The sequence below is a fragment of the Geotrypetes seraphini genome, chromosome 13, assembly GCF_902459505.1.
Source record: "Geotrypetes seraphini chromosome 13, aGeoSer1.1, whole genome shotgun sequence".
Taxonomy (NCBI): domain Eukaryota; kingdom Metazoa; phylum Chordata; class Amphibia; order Gymnophiona; family Dermophiidae; genus Geotrypetes; species Geotrypetes seraphini.
The window spans coordinates 13,429,520-13,448,660 of record NC_047096.1 but is presented as its reverse complement, the minus strand read 5'-3'; the positions used below and the strand labels follow the sequence as shown (position 1 = coordinate 13,448,660).

General features: G+C 42.6%; 1 protein-coding gene across 1 annotated transcript; it reads left to right on the top strand.

Moving 5' to 3' along the window:
• Positions 1-281: 281 nt before the first annotated feature.
• LOC117347850 (probable E3 ubiquitin-protein ligase makorin-2) lies at positions 282-18,160 on the top strand. Its single transcript, XM_033919291.1, has 8 exons — positions 282-487; positions 8,089-8,208; positions 8,646-8,974; positions 9,992-10,137; positions 11,710-11,906; positions 14,901-15,011; positions 15,697-15,832; positions 17,362-18,160. The coding sequence occupies exons 1-8, from the start codon at positions 405-407 to the stop codon at positions 17,536-17,538; spliced, it is 1,299 nt and encodes a 432-aa protein (XP_033775182.1). The 5' UTR covers positions 282-404; the 3' UTR covers positions 17,539-18,160.
• The last annotated feature ends 981 nt before the right edge of the window (positions 18,161-19,141 follow it).

Below are 19,141 nucleotides of genomic sequence, written 5' to 3'. Positions count from 1 at the left end.
CTTACACAAAAGTAACTCGCATATAGTCCTCAGCACTATAATTCGGTGTTTATAAAGGTGCAACAGGTATTCTTTCCCTTCCTATTCAGCTGAACGTTTCATCACCAGGATATTAAGCCAAACCTAACACACCAAAGAACAAAAAGGCCAGTGTTTTAAACGGCTCCGATTTCCCCCTTGAGCCACTCTGGATCTCGCACCCAATAATACCTTGAGACTCAGGGAGAAAGGGTGGATCCTCCCTTTGGCTCTTCGGCTTTATAGGCTGACAGAGCTCTGGGTGGTTCCCCAGTGCCCCATTTCTATTAGCTCCCTCTGGAGGGTGGATGGCCCGATTGGGCTCCCATTGCATTTAAAAACTCCAGAACCTAGTCCTCGCTTTAAACTTGTTGCAAGCCTGCAAGATGGAGCCTGGACCAGTGGCAGGAACAGCAGCCACAGCAGCCGGTGCCTTTGGCAGAGGAACGTCTACCAGGGCCCTGTGCAGGTACAGAAAAGATGCAGCAAAGGGGAAGAGTTGGGGGGAAAGACTTCCGTGTAATCTCGCTTCTCTTCTCTGGCCATGCTTTAATGCTCGCTTGTTTTTCCTCTCTCTCTGCTGCATGCCTTCTGAGGGACTATTGAAAAGGAAACTTCTTGGTTGTAGGCCGTGTTAGCCTACAAAATCTGCCCAGAATGGCCTTATCTTGTGCAATCTGCTTGGGTTACACAGCCACGTGCATAGTCGGTCACCTTAGACTAGAGGAATCGTCTATTGTCTGGCTCAATTTAAAAATGAGAACTACATTTTTGTCCACCAACAGGGTGGATTTAAACTTCGCATGCAACGGCTCTTTTTTTTTTTTTTTTTAAATAAGAAAACGGGGGAGACCCTTAAGGGATGGGGGCAACTTGAGCTAATTAGCAAGTGACTGATAACAGCTGGCAGGCAGGATTGGTTTTTGTTGTCCTGACCTAGATGGACAGTGGGAAGCCTCTTAAAAGGAAACCAGGCCTGCTGTAAATCTACTTCCTCCTTTATGGTTGAGAGAGTTTCTCAGGGTGTCTTAACAGAAGGGCTGTGTATTCCTTGAACACGTTAGCTAGTCCTGCAGTATTCATGCAATTATCTATTCCACCATAAAGACATCTCGGATTGTGTTTCTCTTTCCTCAAAAAACAGGAGAAACTCCTAACACATGAGGTAGAACTGCTATAAAGGTGACTGCCAATAAGGTTCTCATATATTTCTGCAGAGTCCCCAGTAGCTGTGCTCTTTTTCCTCAGTTAAATGTCCCTATTATTATATTTGAATGATGTACATGTTCGGTTATATTGTCCATCCACCTAGGCAACAAGAAATGCATTTTAAACTTGGATATAAAAGAAATGTAGCATAATGGTAAAAATGTTTCATCCTCTTCTTGATTACTATTCTAAAATGGGTTTCTGGAGCCCTTCCTAGGCACCGGTGTGGCCTGGATTTGATAGAATTTATAGACTATGGGTACCCCTCTGCTCGTACCCTGCCCCATTCCCGCAAGTTATGTCCTCATCCATACAAGCCTCAAACCCTTTAAAACAGTGGTCTCAAACTCAAACCCTTTGCAGGGCCACATTTTGGATCTGTAGGTACTTGGAGGGCCGCAGAAAGAATAGTTAATTTCTTCTTATTAAAGAAATGACAATTTTGCATGAGGTAAAACTCTTTATAGTTTATAAATCTTTCCTTTTGGCTAAGTCTTAAATGATAATATTGTAATTTATAGGTAAAGAGACATATGATCAAAACGGTTTTATTTTACTTTTGTGATTATGATAAATATATCGAGGGCCTCAAAATAGGACCTGGCGGGCCGCATGTGGCCACCGGGCCGCGAGTTTGAGACCACTGCTTTAAAAGTAATGCATTTGGGGATTAATAAAAGGAGCTGTTTATGCTGGGAGGTGAGAGGCTGATATGCACGGATGGGGAGAGGGACCTTGGGGTGATAGTGTCCGAAGATCTAAAGGCGAAAAAAAAACAGTGCGACAAGGTGGTGGCTGCTGCCAGAAGGATGCTGGGCTGTATAAAGAGAGGCGTAACCTGTAGAAGAACGAAGGTGTCGATTCTCCTGTATAGGTCGTTGGTGAGGCCCCACTTGGAGTATTGTGTTCAGTTTTGGAGACTGTATCTGGCGAAGGACATAAGAAGACTTGAAGTGGCCCAGAGGAGGGCAACGAAAATAAGTTTGCAACAAAAGACATAGGAGATACCTTAGACTAGAGGAAAGGAGGAACAGGGGAGATACAATTCAGACGTTCAAATACTTGAGAGGTATTAATGTAGAACAAAATCTTTTCCAGAGAAAGGAAACTGGAAAAACCAGAGGACATAATTTGAGGTTGAGGGGTGGTAGACTCGAGAGTAATTCTTCTTTATGGAGAGGGTGGTGGATGCCTGGAACGCGCTCCCAAGAGAGGTGGTGGAGATGGAAACGGTGATGGAGTTCAAGAAAACATGGGATGAACACAGAGGATCTCAAATCAGAAAAGAATAGTAAATATTGCATGGTCTGTTTATATATGACCTTTTGGTGGAGGATGGGCTGGGAGGGTGTAGATCGGTGGTCTCAAACTCGCGGCCTGGGGGCCACATGCAGCCCGCCAGGTACTATTTTGAAGCCCTCGGTATGTTTATCATAATCACAAAAGTAAAATAAAACAGTTTCTTGATCATACGTCTCTTTAGTTATAAATGACAATTTTATTATTAAGACTTAGCCAAAAGGAAAGATTTATAAACTATAAAGAGTTTTACCTCATGCAAAATTGTCATTTCTTTAATAAGACATTAACTATTTTTTTCTGTGGCCCTCCCAAGTACCTACAAATCCAAAATGTGGCCCTGCAAAGGGTTTGAGTTGGAGACCACTGGCTAAACTGTAACCATGACATCCTGTTTGTCTTTGGGAAGCAGAGCCGAGATTGTGATGTCATAATGCCTCATTCCACCAATAAGAGCCAACCTTATCAGTGATGTCACAATGGCTTGACTGTCCTGTTCTCCCCTCTGCCCTCCAACCCAGCCAGCAGATTAACCGTTCCCCTTAACACAGTGGTCTCAAACTCGCGGCCCGCCAGGTACTATTTTGAGGCCCTCAGTATGTTTATCATAATCGCAAAAGTAAAATAAAACAATTTCTTGATCATGTGTCTCTTTAGCTATAAATGACAATATTATTATTAAGACTTGGCCAAAAGGAAAGATTTATAAACTATAAAGAGTTTTATCTCATGCAAAATTGTCAATTCTTTAAGACATTAACTATTTTTTCTGAGGTCCTCCAAGTACCTACAAATCCAAAATGTGGCCCTGCAAAGGGTTCAAGTTTGAGACCACTGGTGTAGATGGGCTGGAGTGAGCTTTGACGGAGACTTCAGTAGTTGAAACCTAAGAACAAAACCGGGCAGAGCGTTGGATTCTTGCCCAGAAATAGCTAAAAAGAGAAGAAAAACCCTTCCAACAAAAACAAATTTTTAGATTGAATCGGGTTGGGCAGACTAGATGGACCATTCGGGTCTTTATCTGCCGTTGTCTACTATTAAGGCAGAGGTTGCAGGGATGGGGCTATTGAGATCCCGTGAGGACAGGCCTGTCCCCATGTCATCCTGTACCCCTCTAGTTTAAATTCTTGTAGTTGTGTAGGCAAGTGCCATTCAGAAGACCTCAGGTCATTATGTGGTCTGGGCAGACAAAGTTCACTGGTGAAGAAGGTATAAATCTTAAGCCGCTGATCCCACGCGAGGTGCGGTAACTTGCCCAAAATCACAAGGCACCTTTGTTGGAGAAATAGGATTTGAATCCCCCACTCACTTTTTTTTTTTTTCTTATGTCCATTGGAAATCGCACACCATGCTGGACTGTCTTATTCCTGTACTTAAATAGAGGGCTGGCTGTTTCGCTGACCTTATGGAAAAAGGTATATAAGGCATTCAGGACTGTACGGCTGCTGCTGTCCCCCAGCTGCCTTCTGAGCTTTATTCACTGTGCTCTGTACAAATTTTTCCCCGTCCCATCCCTGTGAGTTTTGTCCCTATCCTCGCCCCATTCCTGTAAGCTCTGCCGTAACACACAAGCCTCGAATACTTATGATTTTAAAGGGTTTGAGGCTTGTGCAGATGAGGACAATGGAGCTTAGGCATTGGTGGATTGAGGCATTATGACATCACAATTTGAGCTCTAGAATGTTGCTACTTATGATTTTAAAGGGTTTGAGGCTTGTGCAGATGAGGACAATGGAGCTTAGGCATTGGTGGATTGAGGCATTATGACATCACAATTTGAGCTCTAGAATGTTGCTACTTATGATTTTAAAGGGTTTGAGGCTTGTGCAGATGAGGACAATGGAGCTTAGGCATTGGTGGATTGAGGCATTATGACATCACAATTTGAGCTCTAGAATGTTGCTACTTATGATTTTAAAGGGTTTGAGGCTTGTGCAGATGAGGACAATGGAGCTTAGGCATTGGTGGATTGAGGCATTATGACATCACAATCTGAGCTCTAGAATGTTGCTACTTATGATTTTAAAGCGTTTGAGGCTTGTGCAAATGAGGACAACGTTATTAAGGCAGTAAATGGTGTCACCTTTGTACGTTTTCATACCATCCTTATGTGGTGCTAATGCATGATTTTCTCAGAGATGATGTTTATAGTCTGCTGAACATATGACTGTCCTCAAAAGATTCTTTGAAAAGTAGGCGATTCCTCCTCCATAAGTTTACCCAAAGAGCTTGTGCACGTACTCTGCACGCCTCTTCAGGTTTTTCCAGAATGCTACCAGATCCAAACTTAAACTATCTTCCCCCTCATTAAAAGGCGTTATCTATGCTGGTAAATTAGGGAAACCTCTTCTTCAAAATCACCAAGCTTTGGAATAGCCTTCCTACCCAGATGCGGAATCTGGGCCCCTTCCAATTATTCCAAAAACATCTGAAAACATGGCTATTCTCAAAAATGTAAATTTCGCTGTTCTCTTTAATTACTAATTCTTAAGTTTGTTTGTTTTTTGTTGTTTTTTCTTTACTTTAAAGTACATGTAAACCTTGCCGAGCTCTATCTTTATAGAGAGGATGTGATACATAAGCTTAAGTTTTAGTTTAGTTTAGATTTGCATGCAAGTAGATCATTACATTACATTAGAGATTTCTATTCCGCCATTGCCTTGCGGTTCAAGGCGGATTACAAAAGCGAATTACATGAAGATATCTGGTAATGTCTAGAGGATATAAAGAGTAGATGAGGTTGTTTTGGGGAATCGGGAAGGTATTGAAGTGGGTTTGGGAGGTGGGAAGGAGCTATCATTATCGTTTGCAGGAATTTCTTGAAAAGTAGAGTCTATTCTTTTCTGAATGTTTTGTAGTCTAGGGTCATAATTAGTAGATTGGAGATTTGGTTGTCGAGTTTTGCTGCTTATGTGGCTAGGAGGCCATCGTAGTTTTTTCCGTTTGACTTCTTTGATTGGGGGGGGGGGGTGCATGAATGGAGTGTGGGTTTTCCTATGTCTAGATGATGTAGTTTGGATGAGGCGGTTGTTCAGGTAGGTTGGGCTGTCGCCGTTTATGGTTTTAAATAGTAAACAGTAGAATTTGAATAGTATTCTTGCTGGAATTGGGAGCCAGTGTGAGTTGAGGTATGCTTTTGTGATGTGGTCATGTTTCCTTAATGAAATGTGAGTCTCGGTGCTGTGTTTTGGATTATTTGTAGTTTTATCATTGTTGCTGGGCAGGGGAGATAGAGAATGTTGCAGAAGTCTAAAACAGGGGTGCCCAATACGTTGATCGCGATCGACCGGTCGATCGCTCAGGCAACCCCAGTCAATTGCAGAGCCAAGTTCCCTGCCCTTCTTCTGTGTTTTTCCCCCCCCCCCCCTCCTGACTGGCCTGCCTCTTGAATGCAGGCCAATCAAAAGTCAGCTCGTTCAGTCACCGCCTCCCTCCAGGCCCCCCAGGCTGACACTGCTGGTGGAGGAGGAAGAGGAGTCCTCAGCGCAGAGCAGGCGGCAGAGGGGCGTAATGCGCTCTCCACCTTCTGGCGGTGGACGTGCTTGAAGGAGCGGGGAAGGGAGTCGGGTTTAGGTAGCAATCAGGAGGGGTGCTGGTCATGGAGCCGTTGGCTAGGGACATGTTGATGTAGTCCGCGCAGGGCAGCTTGCCCTCATTGCTCTCCACGGAGAGTTTGGGGTTGGCCCCGTTGGTCCACATCTTGCTGTAGCCGTTGGGTGAGCAGCTGCCGCTGAGCGACATCTGGCTTTCTCCCTGGCCTCCCGGTACTTTAGCAATTCTTGCAGATTGCCATTGGCCTCAGGAGCTGTCTTCCCTCTGCCGCGGTCCCGAGTCAGAGTCAGGATCAGGGCAGAGGTAAGACAGCTCCTGAGGCCTATGGCAACCTGAAAGGATTGCTAAAATACCAGCGATCCTCTCTGCAGGCTGCTCCCTGCAGGAATTAGGTAAATGGATGTGGGAGGGCAGGGAGGAACACGCAGGTCTGTCGGGGGCAGGCCTTCAGGGGGGAATGTGCAGGCCTTTGGGGGGGTGCAGACCTTCAGGGGGATCGGCAGGCCTTCAAAGGGTGGGGTGCAAGCCTTCGGGGCCCTGGTGTAGAAATACATGGACGGAGGGAGGGAGAGAAGGGGGTTCAAAGAGACGTGCATATGCCGGACTTTGGGGGGAAGAAATAATGGGTCTAAAAACAGGAGTGGGAGAGAGATGGTGGATTTAGGGAGGGAAGGAACAAAGGGAGAGAAGTTGGACACAAGGGATGGTGTGGAGGGGGGAAGAGATACTGGATAGGAGGGTAGTTGGGAAAAAGAAAGGGCGAGATGGTGGACCCTGGGGTGGTGGGGAAGGAGGGAGAGATGCTCGATGGAAGGGTGGATCTGTGGATGGAGATGAAAAAAAAGGAAAGATGCCAGACTTCCAGGGGAGGGAAGGGAAATGGAAGGGGAGGACAGAGATAGAAGATGGATAGTTAGCACAGAGAGAAAAAAAAAAAGGAGACCATGGCAAGCAAGTTATCAGAAGACAACCAGAGCCTGGGCCCAACAAGATTTGAATAATGTCCAGACACAAAGGTAGGAAAAATGATTTTATTTTCAATTTAGTGATCAAAATGTGGACATTTTGAGAATTTATATCTGCTATCTATATGTTGCACTATGGCCCTCTTTTACTAAACCTCAATAGCGTTTTTTAGCGCAGGGAGCCTATGAGCATCAAGAGCAGCGGAGGGCATTCAGTGCAGCTCCCTGCGCTAAGAAACACAATTGCGGTTTAGTGAAAAGGGAGGGGGTATATTTGTCTATTTTTGTATGGTTGTTACTGAAGTGACAATTGCATAAAATCATCTGCCTTTATCTCTTTGAAAAAAACCCAGAATATAAATGATTAATATTTTCTCTGCATACAGTGTGCTTTGGTTTTTTTTTATTTTTTTTATTATTTGTTGGTAGATCATTTTGACTTGGTCATTTTTAAAAGTAGCTCGCAAGCCCAAAAAGTGTGAGCACCCCTGGTTTAAAAGGACTAGGGATTGTAAATGCAGTCCAGAAAAGCTACCTGTTGCTCCTGTCTAGGAAAGGCTCCTCCTATATTGTGGATCATGATCTTGATGAGGGTATTTGCTAAACATTCTTGTTGAGTGCCATTTCTTTTGCACTTTATAGGAGTTACTGGTAAGCTGGGATGTGATCTGATGCTGTTAGGTGGATGAAAGTAAGAATTTCTTTAAGAAAGATTCAAGGTTAAAACCAGGCACATGGGGAGTGTGGCCTCAAAGTTATAAGGAATTTTTTTTTTGTTAAAATTTGATATACCACCGAAGCATACAACTTGTTCACAGCAGTTTACATTAAAAATACATCAAATAGAAGAACTCCATTAAATATAGAGCAGACATAACTAGCTCAAGAAGTACAATTTTATCTTGCTGTATTTGCAGGTTAATCCTTGAATGTCAACAGAAAAAGATCAATAAATATCACTTTGAGGAATATCGTGCCCAAATGCTAAGCTAAATAAGTTTTCAAAATATAGTTGAGATTTATCTACAGCTGAATATCATTTCAGGAATTTCATCCGTGGAGCTTGCAGATGGGGACAGAGCTGCCGTTTCTCTCATGACAGAAAGTCGTCCCAGATCTGCAGGTTTTTCCAGAATGGCTTCTGTGGATATGGAGAACGCTGCAGGTAAGCTGGACATGGAACTGCTGCCTTAATCTGAATGGATTGTAAATTAATCTCTCTGCAGCAGCTGAAGCTAACCTGCTCCAGGATGGCTTTTGAATCTTTCAACTAAGTTAGCGTTTTTCTCTTGGATTTTCTAAAACATTAGGACAATTGCTTTACCAAGTTCATTGGCCATCTTGGCTTTGGCCTCAAAATGGTGAGACTTCTTTGTCACTTGGAGGTGCTTCAAAGCACTTAGACTTACAAAGTTCCATAGTAACCTATGGAACTTTAAGTCTAAGTGCTTTGAAAATTATCCCCTTACCCAATTTTTTTTTTTTTTTTTTTTAATGGGGGTGGAGGGCAGAGATATTAAAAAAAAAAAAAAAAAAAAACAAAAAAAAAATTCCTGATTAATATGGTTAAATATATATCTCTCCCATTTATTCCTTCCCTAGCTTTCAGCACATATCTCTACCTGATGGACAATGTGGGAGTAGACGTAGCTCTGATCCCTCTGTCTGTGTACCTGGAGGCATGGTGTTGCCATATCGTCGTGGCTCAGAGCCTTCCATCTTGCCACCACCATCGGTAGTGGCACTGCAGAACTCGGGAAGTTGCTATGGATCAGAACCCACTATCCCCAGCATGGCACAGCTGCAGACGAGCTTTGAACGGCTGAGTGCAGAGTGTGAGGATGAAGAGGGAGTGAACACCTCTCAAAGGTCCTCGGAACTCTGGGCCCAGGCTGCGGAGTTTGTCCCTCGGCAGCCTATACCGGAAAAAAGTAAGATTCCAAAATGTTCTTTAGATTTGTAGAGCCTGCTGAAGAGGAGCTTATTGGTCATATCAAAATGACCAATGTTGCACGTGTGCTTTGTTTTTCCTTAAATCTAATCTTGTTAGAATGACACGGGGACAAATTTTTCCCCATCCTGTCCCCGCGAGTTCAATTTCCTGCTCCATCCTCATCTGCACAAGCCTTGAAACACTTTAAGATCATGCGGTTAAGGCAGAGCTTACAGGAATGGGGAAGGGATAGGAAAATTGAGTTCTTTGGGGATGGGGGGAAAATTTGTCTCTCGTGTCATTCTCTAAATCTTATCTTAAATTTATATACTAAGTAATCCCTAAAAAATAATAGGTCTCGACTCGGTTTACAGTTTACCTAAAAGAGATAACATTACAGTCCCTTAAATTGTTTAAAAAAACATTGAAACATGATTTTTAAGACCTTTTTTGGGGGGGAGGGGGAAGACTGAAGCAAAATACAAGATCATTGAGAAGGTAGATCATTCCACAATGTAGTTAATAAAAATGAAAAAGCATTTTACTGACTAATCTGACACTTAAAAAACGGAGGGAAAGGAGAGTTTGTATGTATGAATGGTTTTACAACCCAAAAATCTTGAAAAATTTAAGGACAAAAGAATCGGTCCATGTGTAGTTTTTAAATACTATACAGGAACATCAGTGGTTGGAGCCATACCCTCAGCTCCTTGAGGTGGTGGGTTCAAATCACATGTCGCTCCTTGTGACCCTGGGCAAGTCACTTCATCCAGTACTCCAAACACCTAGGGATATACTCGCTTGTTATCTAATTAAAAGGAATTCACTTTTAATATAATTTTTATATTATCATATGTTCAAAGTACCAGGTTTTGAAAAGCCATCTGGACGCCCGGACATGTCTGGATTTACCAGACACATCCTCTTTTTAGATGACAGCGTTGTATTTGTTGAAATTCACAACTATTGTCTTCATTTTTGTTATCTTGTACTAACGTCTATTGCTGTCACTCAGGTTTTGGATCACAGGAGCTTGGTCTAGTGAGATCCATTTCTGAACCAGCTCTGCAGGAGCAAGACGAATCTTGTGAACCAGATAGTGGGTTTGCAGAGGCTTCCAAGGAGAACGTGGCAGATAGTTCAAGCATGAATGAAGCCAAGGTAGATGCTTAAGCCCTATATACAAGTGTAAGAATTGATGGAAAATCTAGTGCAGGGGTGTCAAAGTTCCTCCGAGGGCTGCAATCCAGTCAGGTTTTCAGGATTTCCCCAATGAATATGCATGAGATCTGTTTGCATACAATGAAAGCCGAGCATGCAAATAGATCTCATGCATATTCATTGGGGAAATCCTGAAAACCTGACTGGATTGCAGCCCTCAGAGGGGCTTTGACACCCCTGATCTAGTGTGATTCATATATAAAGAGCCAGTTGTACATGGTTCTCAAAATCTTGTCATCTTGGCTGCAGGGTGGCATGGTTTTCTTCATCTCTAGTCCTTGGCTGCTTGGTAGAAAAGTGTAGGAAGGAGTCTATGCCACTGGAAATACTGCTCAGTGAAATCAAATGAAACCACAACCACGTTCTTTAAGTAGCAACATTACAGAGATCATATTGTGATGTCATAATGCCTCAATGTTTTTAAAACTTAAGTCAGATTTGTATGTAACTTGGAACTTGTAGATTGTTAAAACTTTCTGCTTCCCTCTGCTCTCAGCTGACAAAAGAGCCAACTGTCCCTCCCAGTGTTACCTCTAAGGTACAGCATGTGCAACCACACACTGTTCTTAATGTGGCCATGCATCATTCCTCGCTACAGGAAAAGTGTAGGAGTATGGCACTGGAAATACTGCTCGATGAAATCAAATGAAGCAGAAACCGCGTTTAAGTACGAGTCGGGCATTTGTAACTCGGGGACTGCCTGTAGTAATAAAGCTCAACTCTTTTTGAGTCGCAGAATCGGGCCTGATCCCAGTTTGGCTATTTTCTGAAGCCCTAAGGTAGATTATCTAAGCTTGAAGCTCATGGTGTGAACTGCTAGTAAATGCCTAGTCTTGCTTAATGGTTGGGTCATTATGTTTAGGAAAACAAATTGTGTTTTTTAAATACATGTCAACCGACAAGCAGAGATAATAATCCGAAGACCAACGTATAGAATTGGTCTTATCCAAATGTATGCTTTTTTTTTTTTTTTTTTTTTTTTTTTTGTTCCACAGTATTCAGGGTCTATCTCTTTCTACCCTAAAAATAGATGCTATCTTTTTATCATAAGGTTTAATTCCCCCAGAACACTTCATTTGACCCCACATTCTAAAATTCTCAATCTTTTTTATGGCGATATAAACCTTTTTAACGGGACATTTAGATGGACAGTAATGGCACAGAAGTGTGGGATTTTTCAGCCTCTAAGAGGAAAAGGGCTACAATAAAGAAATATGGTGGGTGGCCACTACTAAGGAAAAAATAAATGTGTGTGTGTGGGGGGGGGGGAATAGAATTCAAAGCAAAGAATCAAATTCCATTTTATTGCCAAAATACAGCTTCATGTCAACTCCTCTCTTTTTTTTCCCTCATCTCATCCCACTGACCTCTTAATTTCTTTACATCTTCAACTTTGGCGTCTCTTTTTTTTTTTCACAGGAAGTCAGTCCTTACCTACCTGGCCAGTATTAAGGACCTATGGGCTGGCTACAAATGGTGCTCTGTACTTACAGTGGGTTTTTCTTTTCCTAGATGGCTGACAGGCAGGCTGTTAGTGCCTTTGAGCAGAGTAAGGATGTGGTCTGTGGAATCTGTATGGACAAGGTATACGAAAAGCTGCTTCCTGAAGAACGCTTGTTTGGCATCTTGCCCAACTGCAGTCACGCTTACTGCATCGGCTGTATTCGGCAGTGGCGCAAAAGCCGTGACTTCCAGAACGAGGTGATCAAGTAAGTAATGGAGTTGCTCTGGTCGGTTGACCTATCACTGCCATTTAACTAGGCTGTTTCAAATTCTAAAACCTAGCAGAGGTTTAGAACATTCAAAATGAGGTTTGTACCCCAAAATAAATTTTAACAAGTTTTCTCTTTGCATCACAAATGTGAACAAGAGTTTTTTATTAATTCCTCATGGCAACCTTTCGCTCGTATGCTGCTGAACATCCAATTTCCCTTTCTGGAATAACATCCCAGAAACACAGCTCTCAATTTTCAAACTAAACTAATTTAAACATTCATAGCTTGTTAACAAGTTGCAATAAGTTGTTAACTATTACAAAAAGCTTCTAAAAGGCTGACATGAAAATCTTAAACATTGATTCTCTGACATTTCCTGAATGTTGTATAGAAAACATACTAATAGCATAGGGGCCTTATTAGGCAGGAGAGAAGGGGAAGAACAAAGCCTTTTCCTAAATAAATTAATGTTTTTCTTTAGTGAGCTTCTAGAAACAGTAGCAGCACACCAATACTGACTGGCTATGTTAACGGGATGTACTGTAGCGTATTACCCAGCTCCAGGAGGGAGACCTCCTTTGACCAGTCCTGGTTTTAAACTTATGTGGCATTTGTAATCCTTGAGTCTACCCATGCAAATTGTCCTGAACTGACCTAGTGTGTCCCTCCAGCAACTGGGTAACTGAAGCCTTGGGATAGGGGTGCATGAGGTGCAACTACCTTGTTTATGCCCTTTCTGCATACTTTGGAGAACTGAAACCTGGTTTTTAAATTAAATTGCATAGGGACCGAAAAACCATTTAATAATTTTTTTTTAAATCACTATTTTCTCAGCTTAGTCTTTGGGACTCACCTAGGACATTCCATAAATATAAATATTGCACACGTTTGTGCATATTAATCCAGAGTATTCTGAAAACTATACTGGCCAGGTAGTTCCAATGGATGGATGTCGTAGCATTGGATTATTTTTAATAAATAGATTACACAGCAACTGGACTTTGATTCAAATCGGGTCCAGGTGTAATTTGCTATATATTAAAACAATCCAATGCTAAAAGTTTCAAGTTTATTAAGATGTGTCCAGTCTTATAAAAGCTCACAGAAGGGTAGCCTGAGTGCGAGAGGTGCCTGGGGCGGTGGCGTCTCCCCTCACCCCTTTCCCTTCCTTCCCTCAAACCTCTAACGTTCCTGGCATGAGCAGCAATTCCAACCTGCTGCTTACACCAACACTTTCTAGGCACAGGTCCAGGAGGTGATGTCAGAGAGAGAGCCAACGCTGGCACGAGCAGCAGGTTGGGATTGCTGCTTGCGCTGGGAACGTTGGAGATATTGGGGGGGGGGGGCAGAGAGGAGGACAGGTGCCCCCCCCCCCCTTAACATGCCACTGGTGCAAATGCAGTTTGGAAAGCACAGTCAAGCATATAAAGTCTGTTCAATGCAAACCAAGCAGGGTGTCTTCATAGTTCTCTAATGGTGGAACAAATTTGCTGTTCCCCTCCCCCTCTTCTCTCTACCTTTCTCATGAGCCCTGTGGCATGCCCGCTCTTTCCCAGCAAGCTTACCTTCATTCATGACCTCTTATCTCTTTAACTCTCCAACTGCTTGTACTAACGGAGACCTGGATCTGCCCTGAAGATTTTGTTTCAGCTGCTATCCTGTTACGAGGCAACCTTTTCCTCACATACAACTCACCTAGTTGGTTGTGGAGGTGGTGTTGGGCTGTTACTCTTATTGACCCCCTTCTTCCACCTCACTCGCTGCTTTCCCTCCTTTGAACTCCACTCTTATCTTTATTTTGGTTTTTTTAAAAAATTTTTATTTGTCTATCCACTCTTCTACTTCTCTAAGTAGCAGTCATTTACTGACCCCCCCCCCCCCCCAAAAAAAAAAAAAGGCCCTCTTCCTCAATGACTGACTCCTGGTTCTCCTTTCTCAAACCCTCATCTCCTTCCCACATCCTGTGCTGATGAGCTCTCCTGACTCCTACCTTTCCAGGTTTCTTGCTCTTCACATCTTCAATTTAAAGCTGTGCTCCACTGCCTTGATCATGTCTTCCGCTCTAGCACCAGTTTCTGCACCTCATCTCCCTTACTTCCCCAGTCACTACCCAATACTTTTTAGGAATCTTCATACTATTGACCCTGGCACCTTCTCCACCATGGTCTCATTCCACTACTATGTCATACAAGTCTATCAACAAAGGCATCTTCTATTATAACACCATTATCTCCTCTGCTCTAGATACCATCGTTCCTCCCTCTTATTGACTTGTAAGGTGCACCAGACCCCAGCCTTGGCTGACCTTCAGCATCCACTGCCTGTGCCCGATCTACTGATCCTGTATGCCTGCACTCCTATGCCCGATCTCTGCAGTCCCTCAATCTCATCATTTTATCTTCCCCCCACACACACACAAACAATGCTCTCTCCCATGAACTTGTTCAGCAGATAAGTCCTGCCTATCCATAGTCTTTTCCACTGCTACCTCCAAACTCTGTCCCTTTTATCTTGCTGCACTGTATATCTGGAACAGACTATCTGAGTCATTTTATGTTGGGCTCTTCTTGTCTCTAGCAGTATTCAGATCTTTAAGCTAAAAAGCTCACTTTTTTGAGGCTGTTTTGAACTCCTAACTCGCACTCCCCCATAAGATACCTAGGTCTATCCTATCATTCTCTCTGCAAGAAACTCCCAAACCCCTTTATATCCTGTCTATCAAAATTACATATTCAGAGCAGGGACCATCTATTACATATTAAATGTGTAGCTCTGCATATGCCTTTTAGTGATATAGAAATAAGTAGCAGCAATAGTAGTTTGTGTTTGTTTGTTTTTTTAATGTCATCTTTCTCCATTATTCCCTCCCCACCACACTTCCCCCCCCCCCAACTTGAACTTTTGAATGGTCCCAAGACACTGTTTGGGGAGTGGGAGAAAATTTTATAAAAACAGAATTGCTAGTAATAAATTTTTTTTGACATGTAGGAGCTGTCCTCTCTGCAGGATCAAATCGAGCTTCTTTATTCCACACAAATACTGGATCAGCAACGCAGATGAGAAGATAAAGCTGATAGAGACCTTCAAAGCTCGAACAAGGTATAGTCAATAGGACACTAAAGACTGAGGAAGGGATAACATGAATGTAGTGATCCTTTCTGAGGATGGCATCTTTTCAGATGAGCAAAAATTAGTGGTTGTCCTGTCTCCTAATGAATGGGCAATACAAGGTGATAAGTTCTCAGCCCAACCAACCAGCTTCTAAATTCTTAGTGGTGTTTTGCCACTAGTTGAAGGGCGTTTCATTATGTGCCAATGTGCAGAAACAACTATGTGTCGACATGTTTCTTATTTATATACCACTTATAGCCTAAGTGTTTTACATTCAGGTACTCAAAAGCATGTTTCCCTATATGTCCCGGTGGGCTCATGCTCTTATATAATGTACCTGGGGAATTAAGTGACAACCAGTGTCACAAGGAGCAGCGTAGGAATTGAACTCCCAACTTCAGAGTGCTGAGGCTATAGCTCTAACCACTGTGTGTCACACACTCCCTGCTATATCCATCATTCTCTTGAGCTGAGAACTTTTCAGCACCCCTGTATATCTTAAGTTTAGGCCTGATATGATTGCTTAACTGACTTGTATAGTTTCCATGCCGACAAGGACAAGTTTTTTAAAAAAACAAACAAACTGCTCCCCCTCCCTTTGGGGGGGTTGGTATTTGAACTATAACAGCTGCTGATCTGTTGTAATTTATTTATTTATTTATTTTTTCTTCAGTAAAATAAGATGCCGATTCTTTGTGCGTGGAAATGGGCACTGTCCCTTTAAATCAGACTGCATTTACTTGCATGAGCTTCCTGCAGGACAGCATCCCAGAAGGAGACGCGAGCGGAGAAGATCTGGTGCAGCATCTGTAAGTAGAGAGCGTAAAGCAAATCTGCCAACTAGCAGTAGTGTTGCATATTTTGCATGTATTCAAAGACATCACTGTTCTAAATATTCATTGTATTCAAGGACTTCATTGTTATGTCTTCGCTGACTGTCCAGCTCTTCTTATTGTAAACCGCCACAAACTGCTTTGGCGGTATATAAAAAATAAAATATTATTATTAATTACTTCAACTGACCAAGATTTCATGCCATATACTAGCGGAGGCTTTTCTACTGTGGTGCATGTTCTACAAATATCTGTCTTTACAAGACTTGCCAAGATGCTCAGTTTTGGGTGGGCAGATTCTCCAGGTGGTAGAAGGAGCTATCTGGCATTATGCTGTCTTAGGCTGCCCCTATCCTACCCAAGCAAGCCGCTCCACCCTACCCACCACCAGCCAAGCCTGGTGCTGCATATCTTATAGTAAGCAGCATGCTGCTTGCACCAGCCCCACAGCCTGCCTTCTGATGCAACTTCCTGTTCCACATAGGTGCAGAGTATGTCAGAAGGAAGGCTGTGGGGATGGTGCAAGTAGCATGTAGCAAGTCATGCTGCTTGTAAAGATCAGCTCTCTAAAAGATGCAGGGCAGGAGAGATTTTGGGGATCCCCAAGCCCACCAGCTCCATGTAGATGTGCTGCTATGGGTGGCTCTGAGTCCACCTGTATACCATTGCTTTACAACTCCCTTAGATCAAAAGTTCTGATCTCCTCCTCTTGGAGAAAAGAATAGCATTTTTTTGGCTATTAAAACTATATTTGAGTAGACTTTTTATCCTTTGTTTTGGAGCTTTTTAAAAGCTCTACATCAAATCAAAACTCCTGTTACTACAGTATTCTCTTCTAAATTTTTGTCAGTTTCTCATCCCTGGTGAAATGATCTCTTCATCTGTTTGAAAGAGGTGACCTGATTTCTACTTGTTCTAATCCATAGGGTATTTGACAAGGTAAAGCTGGCCCTGATTTTTACTGCACACCAATTAGCAAGATGTCATTTTTAGGTTCTAGCCTTTATGGGTGTTTAAACTGAGAGAGGTAAACCTATACATTAGAAGTATGTGTGTTAGAGGTGCTTTTTTTAACCGACTCTTTCAGATCATTTTCTATCATTGATTGCTCTAAGGGAGTCTAAAAGTTTTTCCCCCTTGTACTAGAGAAACATTTTTCAAATCTGGATTTGTAAAACATTCTCAGTTTCCTTTAAATTATCCTTGCTAGACTTAGAACCTATACATTTGGTATCCTTGTCAACAGCTAGGGATGGGACAAGTATACTGCTTTTTCTGTGTGATTTACACAATAAAAACTTACATATTTTAGACAGGTATATTTTATACCTGGGGCAATGACATGTTAAGTGACCTTGCCCAAAGTTACAAGGAACTGCAGTGGGAATCGCTCACAACCTCAGGGTGCTGAGGCAACACTGCCAATCGCTAGGCCACTTTCCCTTCTGTATCTCATGTCAAAGTTGTTTCTCTTTTTTTCTTCCCATCCTCAAATTGGTGTTCAGTCATACAATCAGTTTTCAGTGGAGCTGCTAGAGTTGGAGGAAGAGCTATACATGCTGCATCATGCCATTGCACTTGCAATCCTGGAAAGTGACCTTGAAAACCTGGATTGTGACCTTGAGAACCTGGATTGCTCGCAGGGAGTGGAGATACTTCTGGAGTGCAGTGACTCAGACTGATTGCCATCTGATGCCCAGCTGTGACTATTACACTGTCACAATATGCATATTAAGACTTGGTTCAGGACATCACTTGGGCTATACCATGGAGCTAGAGCTGCTGATAAAATGTGCTTAAATATGCAGGATCTAAGCTCCATTTATAACACTGCTTTCACAAGCTGGTGGAAAGACTCCCTATTCCCTACTGCTAGGAGCTTGCAGCTACATGGATCTTGGGGCACTATTCTGCTGCTGAACTGTTTGAGCGCCAAAACTCACACACTTGTTTTATCTTTTGACACATTGAACTGCAGTATGATCACACCTGACTTTAGCACACCACAATGTAGGTGTTGGGTTTTTAAGGCAGCTTACATCTCATTGCATCATCTGTGGCTAGAAATTTTTGTTGCTGATGGTGTGATCATTCATATGTTCTGGCCTGCTGCCTGATCATTATTATTTTGTTTACTTAGGTATTTCTTTTGGAGCAGTGCTATAGGGTACAGCAGGCATAAGTGATTTAATTTGTATTGCAGTGCTGTGGGCTAAGACTATATAGTAGGCTTAACAGTAAAGGAATTAAAAAAAATTGTGTGTTTGTAAACCTTGTACTTTGGAATAAAAAAAAAAAAAATCAGTTTGTTGGCTGGCTTGACTTCTAATCCTTATATCAAACGACTTTAAGCTGCTTTAATTCTAGCAGTTTTGGGTAGAAGGTTGCTGGTTTTGCTTTTTAGTCACCTTTAATATAGCTTCATGACTAGATGTCAACATGCCACTCCAGGTTAAAATAGAATACCATATAAACCAATGCTTGCCAATCTTGTAGCTAGGACCCTGATTCATATGACCACAGCATTGTACCACCCCCTTTCCTCTCTCTCTGTGCTGTAGCTACCACTACTAATCTAGTTCTATGGCACTACTATAAACATAACCAGTGCTATATATCAAAACATAGGGACTATCTATCTTGTCAAGACAACTGAACAAGAAAGGTCATCTATACACAGTCCTCAGGTGAGGAAATTTACAGATGGAATGATAAGGAGATATTGGTGCTTAGCCAGCAAGGAAATTATACTAATGCTGTCGTATGGTATACCTGCCCAGCTTCCAATTCAAGTTCTGTAACCCCTCCCCCCCCTAACCCAAGATAGTCTTGCATTTTTGGCCTACTTGATGTTCTTTTCCCTATCCTGATGTCTGGTGGGGGACAGTTGCTACACAAAGCCCCATCATAACAGCCAGCTCTCTGTATGCTTGAGCATTCCCAATATTGGGGGAAAAATGCCCTGACATTCTCTCAGGGAAAGGTAATTTCCATTGGTTTAAAATCCCTCACTAATTCTGATCAGTTGGCTTCTGAAACCCCAATTATCTAGTCGCAAGAAGTGTTGGCTCATAAAGCTGAGGTTAAATAAGCAGAAGACGAGCCACAGAGGCAGCCTTTGGTTGCAGTGTACTCCAGATCCTGCATCCAGTAAAGCAGGAGGTAGCCTTGAGCAGTTTCCAGGGCCTGGGCCATTCAAAGCAAGTTCCCTCCCACCAAATCCTACCAGCCAAAAACTGAAGCAGACTTAAAAATGGTAAACATGACAGATGGAGTGATTGGGTA

Coding starts and splice junctions, on each gene's coding strand:
- LOC117347850 (XM_033919291.1), top strand. CDS start 405: ATGGAGCCTGGACCAGTGGCAGGAACAGCAGCCACAGCAGCCGGTGCC. Junction 8,209..8,645: donor GGATATGGAGAACGCTGCAG/GTAAGCTGGACA, acceptor TTCCTTCCCTAG/CTTTCAGCACATATCTCTAC. Junction 15,833..17,361: donor GAAGATCTGGTGCAGCATCT/GTAAGTAGAGAG, acceptor ATTGGTGTTCAG/TCATACAATCAGTTTTCAGT.